Consider the following 15934-nt stretch of genomic DNA (forward strand, 5'->3'; position numbering starts at 1 on the left):
ATTGTTAGGGAAGGTTGCACAGAGCATAGAAATGAGTTTAGCTAAGAGAAGCTGGCGTGGTCACAAAAATTATTTAAAAATCACAGAGACATGAGGCTTTCAAAGGAATTAATGGGTATTTAGACAACAGAAGGTGAAAGGAGTAAGTACTTTTCAAGTACTTTGTTTCCATTTGCTGTTATTGCAGAGGACTTTGAGGTATATTTAGTCAAAGTCTTTTCAAGTAATAAATATTGCTAAAGATCAAAAGAATCTGGGTATTAGCACAAGGTAAGAAATGGAAGAGTAATTAAAAAACCAGAAATTAAAAGCACCAGGTGCTTGGAAGAAGAGCTGAGCTGCTAAGAAAATAAAATTCTCTGTTTAAAATTGTTTGCTACTCTGAAGGCCCTGGGAATAACAAATCACTTTACCTATCCTTTAAAGAGTCACTAGGGAAATTCAGAGAGCTGTAAACCTTTTTTTCTGTACCCAACTAACATCTGTAGGCATAAAATCTTTATAATTCAAAACAAAAAAAAACTTCATAAAATGAGTACCTTTCTTGCCTCTAGCGGGCAAGGATTGTCTGAATATGTAAAGGATATCTGGGAGTCTGTTGATCTCATGTATTCAGAATCATAAGGCCTTTACAAAATGTAATACAAATTTTGTGGGGGATTTGCTTAGGTCATAATAAGGCCTTTGCAAGCAAAAGCAAAAGGCAAGCTCCTGTCTGAGTCCAATGTTTCTGTCATGACAGGAGGCAGTGAAATGGATGGCAGGTTGTTTACAGAGGAACTTCACCTACACCAATATATGTCCATGCTGCAGTTAAAGCAGTGAAGTCACTTGGTCAGATTTGAATTAATTATTTTCATCCCAAAGAAAGCTGTAACACAGCATTAGACACAGCCAAATGTGTCAGCAGAAGTGCTACAGTGGACAGACTCTCTCGGGCTAAAAGAGTGATGCTCTTTGTTAGTCTCACTAAAGAACAATTTACATTAGCAGACAGCTTTTTCATATTGATAATGCTGTGCAAAAAGCAGTACTGACAATTTCAACTGGCTTTATTAGTTTGAACACACATAACTAAATTTTTAAATGACTGTTCAACAACAGAACATTCTCTTCCGTTTCTAGAGTATACTCATTTCTTAATATTATGCAGAATTTAGAAATGAGCATAAATGAGATCTGTATGATTCCATAGTTGCAAAGGAAAAGTGAATTATAATTAGATATTGCTGTAGTGTAGCAATGGCACTGCCTTACAATCTGATGGGTAAGTTCTGGAATATGTTATGTTGCTAGATTGATAAAGATTGTGACTAGAATAAAACATGCCTTTAATTTTTATTTTTAAATGAATTTTTGTCAGACTTGCTATCAGGATTGGTTCATGCATCTTCATGATGTCCTGAGTTTGCTGCATTTAAAGGCAAATCATTTTTTTTAAATTTTAAATTGTGCTTAAGAGGTCTCTTAGCATGCCTTTTGTCATTCTTTCAGCAGATCTGAATTAAACTTGCCTCATTGAATCCCTTTTGGAAAATCATAAGTCACATAATCTACATCCTGTATTACATTAAGAAAACTAAATGTTTTCCTTTCTTTCTCTTGCCACTATCTACCTTTATGAAGCTTGCTGGACATCTTACAGCAAGGTCTGATGCTCCCTCTAATTCCCCCTTTGGAATGGCTGTCCTAGGACAGGAGTTTGGGGCCACAGACACAAAGGCACCCCCAGGGCTCTGTGAGTCAGGATGGTCAAGCTCAGCTGAGGAGAGAACTGACTGAGAGCACTGACACAAGGGGTCATGGGCCAAGGGCTTCTGAGCTCATGTTTGAAGAAAATGAGACCTTTTTTCGGCTCCCAGATGTGTTCAGGCACTTCTTGGACTTTTAGAGTTGGTGAATGTATTTCTGTAGAAATAGCCACAGGGCTCCTTCTGTGCCATATATTCAACAGAGATGGTTTCCCAAGGCTGCCAGATCATGTAGATTTGTAAATTGCTAGAAATTACTAGTGTCAGAGTATCACTGGAGGTAATAATTAAATAACTGCAATTCCAGACTTCTAACTACTCTAAAGTAAACTGAGAACAAAATGAAAAACCACACACCATATATTACTTGAAGAACTTTATCCAAAACCACGATTTCCATCTGCTATTAACAAAACCTGTCATTTTCACCATAGTAAAGGAATGAACCAGTATTAAGTACACACATAGTGAACACAGTCAGTAACTGGAAAAAACCATAACAGGAGCTTGAAAAGAATACATTTCTCTTAACTAAACTTGCTAATTACAATAAACTTGGAGAAAGCAGAGGGCATTTTTAAAGTTGTTTTTCTTTTTACAGATACAGTTCCACAATCCCAGAACAACAATTACAACAGTAAAGGTTTTTCTAGAAACCAACCCATATATTACAAAAACAATACAGAGAATCCCTGTAAACCTGACAGTGTACAAAACAGGGTAGCAGAGAGAAAGCACAAGAGAATTAAATTGTCTAGGATTTTTAAGAAAAAGCAACAGTGCATACTAAAGGGCTCCTGTAAACCTGCTTTACATGAACTGAAGAATGTAATTTCCGTATGACTGTGATTTTGTGTGAAGCACAGATGCTTTCAATAGTCACTATTTATCTTATTTTTGGGAAAAAAACCCCAAAAATTAGGCAGTATTTGAGATAACTGAAAAACAAACATAATAGACTACCTCACAAAGCTAACTACCAGATTTATTTACATAAGCTTCACATTTCACTGATACTTTGTACTCCACGCCTTCTAAACTTCCCAACTTCTGAACTGGAAGTGGACTTAGTTATAGAAAGAACAAATAGTTCTCAGGTTAGGAACTCATACTGTAGGAAAAAATAGTGCACTGTTTGCTACATTATATACCCTTCCAGCATATCTATCAAAATATTCAGACTCGTTTCTATGACCCTCTCATTTAAAAAAATACAGCATTCTGCTTTCTTTCTTGCTTTTGATTAGGAAATTACAGATGTCTTTACATTTAAAATAAAACCCCAGCAACCCACAGCTAGTCCTGCAAACTGAAGCAGATGTCAGAAGCATCGAAGAGGTGTTATTAATCCAGTTGACTCCAGGTGGAGGCAAAGGTCCCTCTGGATAGAGCAGCGTGCAGGCTCAGGAACTTCGATCATCCTTATGAAGGCAGCAACTGAGAGGAGTCTTAGGTCTAGATCTGAAACAGTTCAATCTTATTTGTTTATTAGTGGGAGTGAACTCCTCAGGAACTGTGATATCACCACAATGGCTGCAGCTCAGGAAGCTCCCAGAACACAAGGCTGCACAGTTCCCCTGGTTCTGGCAAAAGAATGCACTTTCTTTTGGCCACAATGAGGTTTAGAAATGCTCAATCTGGCTACAGCAGCTTGGCTGTGCATCCGAGAACTGCAGGTGTGACTAGATTTGAAATGGATTAGCACATTGTGGCTGTTTTTCTTTACTGAAAAATCTGCTCTTTAATGGCCCTGACCCTACAGTAAATCACAAGAAGCTTTTTTATTCTCCTAGGGCCCACTCCCACTGCCCTCACCTCACCCCAAGAGCACTACCCCTGATTCTGATCTGCTAAATATACCAAAGGACTTTGGGTTGGGAAAAGCTTAGTAAATGGTGGATGCAAAACAGTGCAGTGTATTTACAAAATATGAATTTCTGGAAGGTAACTTTGCATTGTATGGACACTGACACCACAGTTACCAAGCTTCATGGACACATCTTGCTCTTCTGCTTAGGGGAAACACTTTGTGGTTTGCTAAGGCAGATAATGATTAAGATTTTCTCTTGTGTCACTGTTTTTTGCCCTACTGTGGAATGTCCTAACTGATCACTGACCTTACTCTTTGACAGGAGCTGGTTAAAAAGGGCTGAAAAACACTGCTGACTTCCAAGTGCTCACATGCTCTGATTACGAGGGAATGAAAAGAATATGGAGAAGACCATGGGAGAAATAAAATGAAGGCATAGAGAACGTGATAGTGACAATGAGTTTAAAGAGATGGACATGAGTTCATTTCAGGGTAATTTGGGGAAGAATGACACAGCCTAAAGGATTGGATAGTGACTTTGGAGACATTCTGTGATTCTCTAACTTGTTTCTGTTCTCAGCATCTTTAAAATCCGGATAATAGTAAGATCTCCTTTGAGACCTACTGGCAAAAAGGTGAAGATTAAAATGAGGCAGTGCTGCTGTCCACATGATAATTGACTCATTAATGTTCCATGCTCAAGAAATCTGGGTGGTTTTTTCTTTTGCATGAATACTAAGCATAGCTTTGGGAGGTAAATCTTATATGTATTCTACCAACACAGAAAGTCTTTTGAGTATTTTTACAGCCAAAAAACATCTTCATTAGTAGCCTGGGAAAGACAGAATTGCACAATGCTCCTGAGACTTCCCAAAAAGGAGGAGACTATTTGTGCTCACACAAAAGGGCTCTTGCCTTACTACCAGTGGCTCAACTTGGCCTATGTCACTCAGGAAAAACTGTCTTCAGAGACATGTCCTTGAGGTGATTGTGACACATTTGTGTTATCAGGGTTTTCTTTTCCAGTTCCTGGTTGTGTTGCAGTAATTTCCAAAACAGGTTACTGCAAAAGTAGGTCTGGTCATGTTGTTTTGGTGTAAATGCTCTGGACAAGCCAGAATGAGATAAAATTTTCATGCATTTTGTTCTGCAAAGGCAAATATTCCCCTGGAGTCACTTATGTAGATAACTGGATATTTTCCTCCTTTGTGCCTGAAGGACCACAAACTAAAATGGGACATGGCTCATCCATAGCTGTTAGGATTTCCCTACGTGACCAGAAAAGAGCACAGTGGTGACTTCATTTTCTCTGTTTTGAGTTGGAAAGACAAGGTAAAGAGCAAAGATGGGCTGTATAAGGAAACCCAAAAATTTAGTATCAGATTGAGGGCAGTAGGAGACTTTAGGGCTCAGTATGCCTTGACTGCTTTAGGATGTTCCCAGAAGAGGGGCAAAGGGCTAACTACATGTTAAACCAGCCCTGTTTTGACCTTTTGGTGACTGAACAATGTACCAGTAACGATACAGCTATCAGAATATTGATGTCTGGCTCCTTCTGTGTGAACAGAACAAATGTTTCCCTGAGGACAGGCAGGCTGTGAGGTGAGGAGGGATGTGCTCTACCTGGTAGTTTAGCTCACACTCAGCTCAGGCTGTGTGTCCAGGAAGCCAGTGGGGCTCAGAGGGACACAGCAGCAGTTAATGAACTGCTCAGCTCTGCCTGTCAGAACCCTCTTGTCTGACATTATCACCGGGGACCTCACTGACCTTTTCCTTTCTGTACATTAATCAGATGGAATCCAATTCTCCACAGCTCCAAATGTTCCAAGAGCACAGACACATTTTGATCTGGGATTCTGATCTTTAGGCTATTTATCTCAAATGAAAATCACCCTTAAAAAGAGCAATTTTCCAGATTCTACTCTGTGATTAGCCACAGGAAACTCAGTTGAATTACACTGGATAAATGGACAGTGCTACATGAAATTAGTAACTCTCAGCAGCCTGCAGAGAAATGTGAAGAGGATATTAACAACTGGAATTGTTTGAGAATAGCAAAATGAAAGCTTTTAATAATAGAAAAAATACATAACAACCCATGGACTAAGGGCTCCTGTTTTCACCTAGTCCCAGAAAAAAAGGCGTATTTTTTCCTTTATTTTCAAATGGGTGTACAGGATAGACTACAATGGCTGGCTGCTTCTATTCATCCTTGATTGGGGCTGATTATTACAGGGTGATCAGCAGATGGGTGGGATGCTGACTGCCCTCAAGTCCCATTGCAAGTGAGGATTTTGGAGCAGGGATCTCATTACTTCTGAGATATCTACGACCTCCTCTGCTCACTCAAAAAAGCAAAATACATTATTTGTAGCCAACAAAGTCTCTCTGCTACTGTTGTTGCATCAGTTTCAAAATGAGCTTTTCAGTCTTCCAAGTGTGTTGACACAGAAATACAGCATGTTAATGCTGTGGGCAAGCATAGACTCCTCCATGCAGATAAAAATACAACAGGAATAATTGTGTGGGATTGCCCACTCAGTTCTCCTTTCTAATGTGCCATTGCACCTCCCTGGATAATTGTTCAGCCTTAGTCTCTTTGCTGTGGTGGCTGTACAGCTGCTGTGTTGAGCTGCTGGCTGCTTTGAGAAAAAAAATTCTTTAGAGGGAGTTTGATTATTTGGTATGTTGCCATAGATCCCTAGAGGCCATAGCCAAAAGAGAATCATTAGGGCACCCCAGTTTATCTTCCTGCTTTCCATGGCTCAATAACTTTGCAGGAAAAAGCTGCTTCTTGTGTTTGTATGATGAAGTTGCACAACAGAGCTAGAGGTAAAACAAAGCATATAGAAAGTGGTTTGCTTTGTCTACCACAGAACAAACACCAATCAGGATTTTCTGTTCCCTGTGCTAGGCATTTTTAATTAAAGCACAGATCTTCTACAATAGGAATCCTTCTCTCAGGCTGATACTCAAACTGCTCAGCAAAGAGCACAGCCCTCTTTAAGAGTAAGGCTTCAGAAAACAGCTCTGGGGAATGTGTTTGGACTTCCTCATCACTCCTGGGTGAGTGACAGCAATTATCCAGCTGCCTGACTCCAAGGAAAGGAGAAGCTACAGTGCTCCAAGTCCAGCTGTGTTGACAGTTCAGGTTATAAATATACTACACAACAAAGAGCTAACATATTTCACAGGACCATACCTGTGAAACATCCACCATTCAGCCACTTCTCCATTCCCCTCTGTGGCTTCTCTGAACTTGATGGATGAGTCCACTTTTCCAATGGTTCAATTTAAACTTTCCCTAACCTCCCAGGAGAGAGAAGTGGTTGTAGTGGATAAAGCCAGAATGCAACATCCAGAAACACAGTGTGCATACTGTCACTATCAAAGCAGATCAGAGCTTGAACTAGCTCTGGCCACTGCGGTTTAGGGATGTTTAATACACCTGACAATATCCCACACAGACCCTCACACGCATTATCCTTTTACCTGCATCCTAAAACTAACTTCTTCCCCTGACAGAGAAGCTCTACAGTTAGTGTGCAGTTTAACTGCAAGGCAGGAAATGCCTGTACTTGCTGCTTGCAACCGGCTTGCCATGTCACCCTGTCAAGCCAATTACTTAAATTTAAGTTTTGTCTGGCCCTTCTTGACAACTCAGCCTCTAACGATGAAAATATGTATGATGATGGTCTGGATGCAGGAGGTGGAACTCATTGTTTTCCAACACTCCTGCTATTACTATCAATTTCACATGAAAGTAGGGCATTTTCTTTGGGAAAAGCAACACAAAAGTGGCACTCGGTTTCATTAGCAGAATAGTGGTTCTTTGCTGTTCCCACTCTGATGCTTTTCTTCATGGTTGAAGAGTTTAGTCCAGTGCTCTGAGAGAGAGATGCAAACATTGCTAATTGCATTAAGATTAATATTCTAGGAAATTTAAGCAAAGCACTCCACTGGCAAATTCATTAGGCAGCATAGAATAATCCCACTGGGCAAGTACCATTGTGTCAAACTAGTTTTAGTCATGGTGGAAATGTTTTGCTCTTTATGCAAAAAGCTTGCAGGGACTGGCCTAACTAGACAACCTGGAGGAACAATGAAGAAAAGTCCATGAGTAACTGATACAATTACAAAGACAACAGAATATCAGAAAATGGTTGGGGACAGTACATTACATTAAGCAATAATTTCATGGGTCCTACATGTTCACACACCAGACCTCTTCCTGCTCAATTCTGCTTTGGAAACTTCTCTGCAGCTTTCCAATAGCTTGCTTTCTGCTTGGAAAGAATACGGAGGGGTGTAAAAACAGACAAGGTACACCATTTATGCAGCTCCCCTGCTTTTCATTGTCCTCTGGCTATGAAGGAATTATTAGCTATTTTAGGAAACAAAAGTCATCATTTTTCTATCATTCTTAAGACTACAGCTATTTTATTAGACAAAATTTGCTTTCTTTCCCTCTGATCTCCCAGAACTGGGCTTCTCAAACTTTCCCCCAGTATATGTATTGTCTGTCCTCAAACATCTTCACAAAATCCTGCCTCCAAACAGGGAAATAACACCACACACAGAAGCTCACCGTTGTTTTTCTCAGCCTCAAAATAACCTAATTTCTTCTCTCCCCACTGCTAGCTCTGTTTGCATCTTTCCTAGTTTTAAAAGACAGTTCACACAGAGGTAAAAAATGTACATAGTGACTGCTGAGTGGTTATAAATACCGATTTGGGGCATGCTGCTTTGATTCAAGTAACTGTCCACCAGCCCTGCAGGAAAATGGGTTTAAAGAGAAAAGAGTAAAATCCAAACCTCTCTATACATTCAGCAGCTCTTAGTCCAGCCTCAAGCTCAGTGGCAGGCAAGTGTCAAAAATAGTCTCTGTGCCTGCAGACAAGGCTCTCTGGAATTAGGGTAATAGCTATATGAGACAGAAAACCTAGACAGTACATGCAGACACAGAAGAATTTATCTGCTATTCTCTAAGTGCAGACATTTTATATATTTATGTTTAATTTTTAAGGGGGAAGAGGGAGATTTCCAACAGCAGTGTTTTTTTTTTTTCTCAAGATTTTATAATCTCTCAAGCAAGGAAGGCTGCAGCTTGCGTTGAAAAGATACAGCTCTTGAAAATGAACTGCCCATGGAATGCAGTGAAAATGTTGCCTCTCAATTGAACAAATCAAAAGGATAATCAGAGTTGTTACCTAAAGCTATCTATATAAAAATCACTTCCCAGACCCTTACCAGAACCTAGAGAAATATTAATACTGAAATACAAGCACTTGCACATCTGCCACTTATTACTTTTCTTGTGTTGTTCCTACCCCAGGACATACCTGACTCTTGAATACACTCCCCCATGAGCACAGAAGTGCCCAACTTTTCTTTCAGTTTTGTCTTTCTCATAAACATCATTCACTATTAATTAGGCTTGACAATTTTCCCATCCTTCTTTCAGTACATCAGTAACCTCAGGAAAGTGCACAGCTGCTATAAGAAATCCAGTCAAATGAGATTAAAAGCGTGGTATTAGGCTTTTGTTTCCTGGAAGGGATACATATACAAACCACTGCAATCCAGTACCTCTAGACAGAAATGGGAACCTGTGCTGCTGCTCTGTTTATAATTTCCTCCTCTGAAATGCAGAGGGTCTGCAGAGCAGCAATAGCTGTGCCTCCTCCCAAACAGCAGACAGGCTCAGCATCACTTTATTGATCATCAGCTCCAGTCACTGATACTTCAAGGCAAGTAACAGACTTGTCTCTGCCTGTCATGGCTTTAAGACTCATAATTTTGAACACAGCCCAGGAGTCTATGGCCATGCTGAAGACTCACACATGATGAACTTGGACTTAATCAGAACTGAGCCAATGCCAGCCACCTGGTCCATCTAGGAAACTAAGATGTCCAGAAAACACAACCTGGAACAATTCCATACAACATTATACCACAGTAAAAAAATGCACAGAAAAAGAAGCTGACAAACTGCAGAAGAGCTGCTAGAAAAATCTACAGTAGAAAATAAGCACTCTCTATATAAATATCTCTCTGTATTTACTATACTCAAGTTGATCTCTCTTTTATTACATTTCTATACAAAACTGGTATTGGCTCTGTTCTCAAATAAAGCTTTCACCTCCACACAATTTGCATTCAAACTTTCTGCCATCAAGATTTAAGATGATTAATTTGCATTTCATTTCCATGACTGTGGCAGCACTTAATCAACAAAGTCTCTACCTATATGTATTTATATAGATATACATGTATATATACACACATACATACATACATACACGACAATTACTGTTGGAGTTTTCCTTTCTTCCAGTGTTTGTAGTGACAGTCATCCTAGAAGGTGAAGGCATACACCACTCCCACAACAACAATATTTCCAATTGTTGCTATTATTGCAATCCATAACAATATGGCATCATTTGAAGAACGAGATGTCTCTTCTGGTGGGTTCTGCATGGAAGAAGCTGCATGGACGTTGGCTGATGAGTTGAACAGGGAGTACTCTGTGCTAAAGTCCTCGTTGGGTGAGTCCATAAAGGCTCCTCCCATGACGGGAAGCTGGGAAGACAAACATGGCAAAATCAGACTGAAAGCTAGGATCGGCTTTTGCATTGTCTCAAAGTCATTATAAAAGACTAAACATTAGCTATCTTGCAAAATTACTGAGATTTTAGGTATGTTGTGTTAACCTGTCAGGAATACCACAGACACACACGGTATAATTCTCCCATTTCTGTTAGAATCAATATTGTTGCAGAAAACCTACATATAATACATGCAATACACAGAAGATTTAGCAGCCTGGCTTCAAGTCAGCCTAAGTAATCATATGTATTTAGAAGAAATACACATATACACAAAGTACTCACATACCAGAATGTGAGTTTATAGCAGTAGGATTGTTTTGTGACTACCAGCAATGGTATCATATCACAGCAAGACACTACACAAACACAGTGAGGATCTAATGCAGAGAATCTGTTCTCCTTTTATATATCGCTCAGAAGCTAAGTCTTGTTTTAGGTAGAGATCAGGTAAAAAAGTTATTGTAAAACAGGTGGAGTGTACTCAGTGCACTAACTTCACTTGCAAAACAATCCAGGACATTGTTTCAGAAAAAGCTGCAGAACATCTACTTCACATATCTAAAAATGCTCAGGACACACATTCCTGAGTATCCTGTAAAAGAGCACAAGCAGTGTGGGTATGGTAAAGCCCCAAGTCTCAGCAGTACTCCATAATTAAACTCTGTGAGGATTGTAGTAGGTAGGTAGACCAAACCCATGGATTTATTTGATTAAAAAAGAAAAAAAAAAAAAAAAGCTAAGCAGAGCCATATGTCTAAATGTCTCTGCCAGGTTGACCAGAGTGAAAAATTCCATCATGGCATCAATGACTGGTTTGATCTTGAGCAATGAATAAAACCTAGACATCAGTGCATCCTCTCTATGTTCCCCTTTCAGATCTGGTAGGTGTCTAGGGCTTCAGGGAAAGCTGAAAAAAGTCTGGGAATATTGTCCTTAAGAAACACATTCATTGCAACCAGCCAATCTTTCCTTCCTCACAGTTGTCTCCACACTACTGCTATTATCCTCCAACCTTTAGACACAATCTCCTGTTTTACACCCTAAGTGCTTTTGGGGTTTTTGGTTTTATTTTTCACCTATCTCAATAGGGCTCTCTTCCTACTCCAACACTACTGCTAAAATCACCATAGGTAAGAGGAGCAAGCCTTGCCTGCATTCAGCCATATCCCAGAAGGCTGCTGTACTCTCAGCCCTAAACTGCCCTGTCCAATACTCACTGGGCTGAAAAATCATCTCTTTTAACACTCTGTCCTTCAACTCCTGCATCATATTTTGAATCTCTCAGTAACCTCTCCCTTTGGTACCAAACCACACCCTTCTGGCTGTGTGCAGCTGTGCTATGGAGGCTGCTGAACATGACAGTATGTGAGGATACACCATCTCTCCTCTCCACACTGGCTGTAATCTATAGACTACACCAAAGAATTTGAGCAGTCTGAGAATGAAGTAATTTTTTTTTGCTTGCCATGCATAACATTTTACAGAGATATAAAAGACAGGCTCTTTTTCAAAGCTGACTGCTGAACAAATTTCATCTGTACTAGAAAATATCATGTCACATTCAAAATTAAACAGAGAATGATGAAAGACCACAGTGGATATGTCATACTACCTAATCCACATTAAATAAAATTATCTTTGATATCAAATACGATTAGACAAAAGCAGTTTACAAGAAACCAAGCAGGAAATTGCAAAAGTAAAGTTTTATATATTCTCCATGCATCAAAGATTTTTGCTGGCAGTTTCAACAGAGTGTGCTTTAAAAGAGAGCAAAAGCTTCCATTTCGAAAGCCCAGCTTGATGTTTTGAATCCAATTCCACCAGCCTTTTTTATGTCTTGGGATTTGATAAGGAAAGCATTTCTTTTTATGTAGAGATTGCCATAAAAGGCAATTCTGACTTCAAACAGAAGTGTATTTATGCAGCGATGATGCCATTTAACAGCTATGGAGACTCTAATTAAAGATCTCTGCAGCAAATGATGGGAATGCATTTACCATACCAGCAGCAAAATGCTCAATCAGAGGTGCTTGCCTCCTTAGGAACCCATTTCAAGGCTATCAGCATTTAGGATGGTCAATTCTGCAAAACCTTTCAATTGAACAATCATCCCAAATACAGAGGTACACACATATGTGCATGTGCCCAATACAGGGGGAGGTCATGAGCACTGTTCTGGTGATTGATACCTGGGTTTTGGGCCACATATTCCGTGCTCTCCATGAGTTATTTGAAATGACAAGCTTCCACCCTGTTAGTTCCCCTGGTGCTGTCACAAAGGCAGGGAGCATCCATGTAGCAGCACAGCTACACAGCACATGGTAAATTATGTCAAATCTGAATCTCCTTGTACTGTCTAAGGCTCAAACAAGCTGTCTGCACCATCTGAGGGGAGCACATGGGGAAACAGCTCATCTGAATCTCTGAAAGGCTTGAGGTGAGCTGACATAAAGCACTGACACTCAGCACCTGGCACAGGCTCTTTCTGTAAGACTGACTTCCAGTTTTCTGTTTGTAGGTCAGTAGCACTTCACCACAGATCTGGAAATAAACCTTCCTGCCAATCTGCCATTTGCAGAAATCCCCTCTTGCTAAATGTGCATTCCCCCATTCTCACTGCTACAGCAGCCTCACATAAGAGCACAGGGAATGGCCATATGGTGTCAGACAGAAAGTCCATCTCCCTTGAGTGTCAGCTCCAACAGTGGCCATAAATAGATGCTTAGGAGAGTATCACCACAACAGGAGAAACATGTCTGATGCTACCCCTTAAAAACTCACGGCCTCTGACTGTTTTCAGCTTAGCAAGTTCATAAGCCAGATACTACTGCTTGATTTAATAACTTGCAAAGAATTCTGCTACCGTGAACTTGTCCAGCCTCTATCTGAGCTCATCTGAAGCTGAGCATCCTTCTCAGTCTGGCCTCCTGGTGCCGCTTAACAGTCAGGGCTGCCCAGTGATTAGAGTAATGTAAATCATCCTTGGGAGATATGCCATCTCTCCACGGGAGAGAGGGAAGCATGGGTGATTAGTATCAATGGCAATCTATCTTTCTGGTAGATTAAATTCAGGGAAATTAATCTCATCCTCAGTCTTGATGTCTTCGTTCTCCCACAAGGTACAGTATCTTCCCCCTGCAGCCTTATTTGAGATTCTACATTAAAGGCTGTGAGACCTCCAGACCTGACACTAATGGGAGTTGTGAAGTGCCTGTGATTAACAGTAAGCTAAGGACAGAAGCCTGCAGTGCTCTCTCTGACTGCTCTGTTTTTCTGCCTGTGCCACTACAAAGCAAATATACGCCAATTTACATCATCCAAAACCTTCACCCGTGTCACTGCCAATCCAGTGACCTGCAGTCTGTTTTAGCCTCAGAGGGTATTTATAGTTCAGGCAAAGCTGCCACCCTCCCCAAGAGCACTGGGTGAGGAGGCTAGGGCAAAGGGTTAACTGGGCAGCATGACAGCCAGGGCCATGGCAGGAGCAGATGGTGAGGGGTAATGCTGCAGCACTGTTTGGAAATGAAACTCCTTTCCTAGTGACTGTGTCAGCATTGTTAAGTAGCACTAATAGCACATCGCTTGATAAATGGCTTCTGGGACTGGCAAGGAAAGAATTGAAATCATTAAATAGCAACAGGCAGAAAACCAAACAGCAAAATGTCAAGTGGTAATGAGAACACCCACTGAGCTGAATACCTCCCACTGGCATGATTTGGGGTCATGAGGAGAACAAGGCTCTTGAACAGTTCTGTGATACACTTTCTAGTTGGCAGAAAAATCCTATTTTAATAATCAAAGGGATTCACAGGAATTAAAAACAGCATGTCAGGTACCAATCACTGTTACTCTATGATAGCATGCTTAAACAGCATCACATAAAATCCATCTCATAAAAATAACATTGTTCCCTTTCTTTAAGAATCAGGTGTCTGACATTTTTTCATGGTCAGCTAGAGAATTGTGACACTCAGCTGCTGCTACCTTACTAGGAACCCAGGTTTGGAATATATATTTGAAAGCATAGCTGAATCTTCTAGTAAGAAACAAAGAAACCTCAGCAGCAGCTTTAGCAGCTCAGCTGTGTCTTTGCCCTGGTCTCACCAAGTATCACTCTAGGAATGGGATGCTTAGAGGTGAAATGTCACCACAGCTCAGGTGTTGTTTTGTAACATCCATGTTGTTACTTCAGAATATCTAACTTTCCAGTGCTTCATTTTTGTTAAATTTTAGATAGCGTATTTTGACATGATGGTATAATTTGAATACATAAAGTGAAATTACTATTTTCTTCTGCCCTGGTAGCTGTGCATATTTGTGTCTGAAAACACTCTACCTGCAGTCACAAATTAATCTAACACAGTTGCCAAAGGCAGTAGTAATATATGGGTTCACAAATTCATCATAACAACATCTTAATTCTTAAGCTTTTTCTAAATAAATGTCTTTTACTAAAGAGATACCCTACATGACCAGGATTCTCCCCACACTAATTCTCTTGTGTCTCACAAGAATATGCATGTATATGTTCTCCTCATCTAAAGCATGAACTGTAAAGGGAGACGTCGAATTGGCTGCTATTAATTTACAGGTAATATCTGGAGAACCAAGTTCTTCTGTTCCCTATTTGCCAGAATATCACTCTACTGCTCACAATGCAAAGACTGGGTGCACAGTGACAGTCAGGACACTTGTTCCATGTTCACTGCAAGTGGATTAGTTTGAATGCATTAAACCCACACACAAAATTAACCACCACCTAAGGCAATCCTCTTTAATTTAATTAAATAGGTCTAATGATGAAGAGGAAGAATCCATGTAAATGTTTTATGCAGTTAGCTTCAAATTCTTGTTTTAATTAATTCAGATTCCCGCTTCACCCTGAAATAACAGTCTTAGGCTGACAAGCTTAGAAAAAACAGCTGCTTATGTTCAAAATAAAGTTGTCAAAATGTTCATCCTACCAGTGGCAATGGAAAATTTTCACTCCAACATGGAGGCATCAGAATTTCACCTGTTATTTCAATCTTGTAAAAAACTTTCCATTCTATCAAATCTCTGCTTTTCTTCCTATCTATTATATTCTTAGGACCTGTGCATTACTTTTTCCACTGCTTTCCTGATCCATGCTAGGCTAGATACAATAGGTTTGTCCTTTTAGATGACAGCACTATCCAAAGTTGTTCCATATCAGCAGTATCTCAGATGCCAGAGGTTCGAGCCTTGCTGTTGAACCACACACACTAGGAGTTGCTTTCATCAATAGGTGTCTAAACATTCAGGAAGGAACAACCCAAGATGTTCCAAAATGCTGCAGCAAGCACTTCCATTCTGAGTCTGGCTTTTGGTTTCCCTTAACTAAGGTATTCCCATAAGGAACTGAGCTCAGCTGGATCAGATGGCCCTAAGCTACTGCTTTTATGAGCACAGGTCCTGTGCAGGCTGGAGCACCTCTTTGTGGAAAGTTCCCCTGCTGAATCAGCTGCAAAAAGCAGTGTAGATAACTGGCATGAAGGTAAGTGAAATTTTCACTCTCGTATTTCTGCACAGGTAGCATCCAAGATACCCTAATGATAAATATGCTGTGATTCCATTCCCGCAATTTACATCTGCCTAGTGCCTCCTTGAAATAGCTTTTATTATTTCAAAGAACCCTACTGCTTTCAAACTATTACTCTCGACTGACTGCTGTTGGATTTCATCTTCCAACTGTGTAAGACTGGGAACAAACAAAAGCCTTTTTAATAAAAAAAGCTGAC

The 15934-nt window shown here is 40.2% G+C and overlaps 1 protein-coding gene across 2 annotated transcripts in view; it reads right to left on the minus strand.

The window, feature by feature from the left end:
* Positions 1 to 2112: 2112 nt before the first annotated feature.
* The window catches only part of C5H14orf132 (chromosome 5 C14orf132 homolog), a 40617-nt gene continuing 26795 nt past the window's right edge, over positions 2113 to 15934 (minus strand). For both annotated transcript variants that reach the window (XM_085061455.1, XM_085061454.1), the window contains exon 2: positions 2113 to 10143. In XM_085061455.1, the coding sequence (XP_084917581.1) occupies positions 9919 to 10143 (225 nt within the window). In that variant the 3' untranslated portion in view covers positions 2113 to 9918. The remainder of the gene's footprint in view (positions 10144 to 15934) is intronic.

This window comes from Lichenostomus cassidix, chromosome 5 (assembly GCF_008360975.1).
Source record: "Lichenostomus cassidix isolate B80296 chromosome 5, HeHo_3.0, whole genome shotgun sequence".
NCBI classification, from domain to species: Eukaryota; Metazoa; Chordata; class Aves; order Passeriformes; family Meliphagidae; genus Lichenostomus; species Lichenostomus cassidix.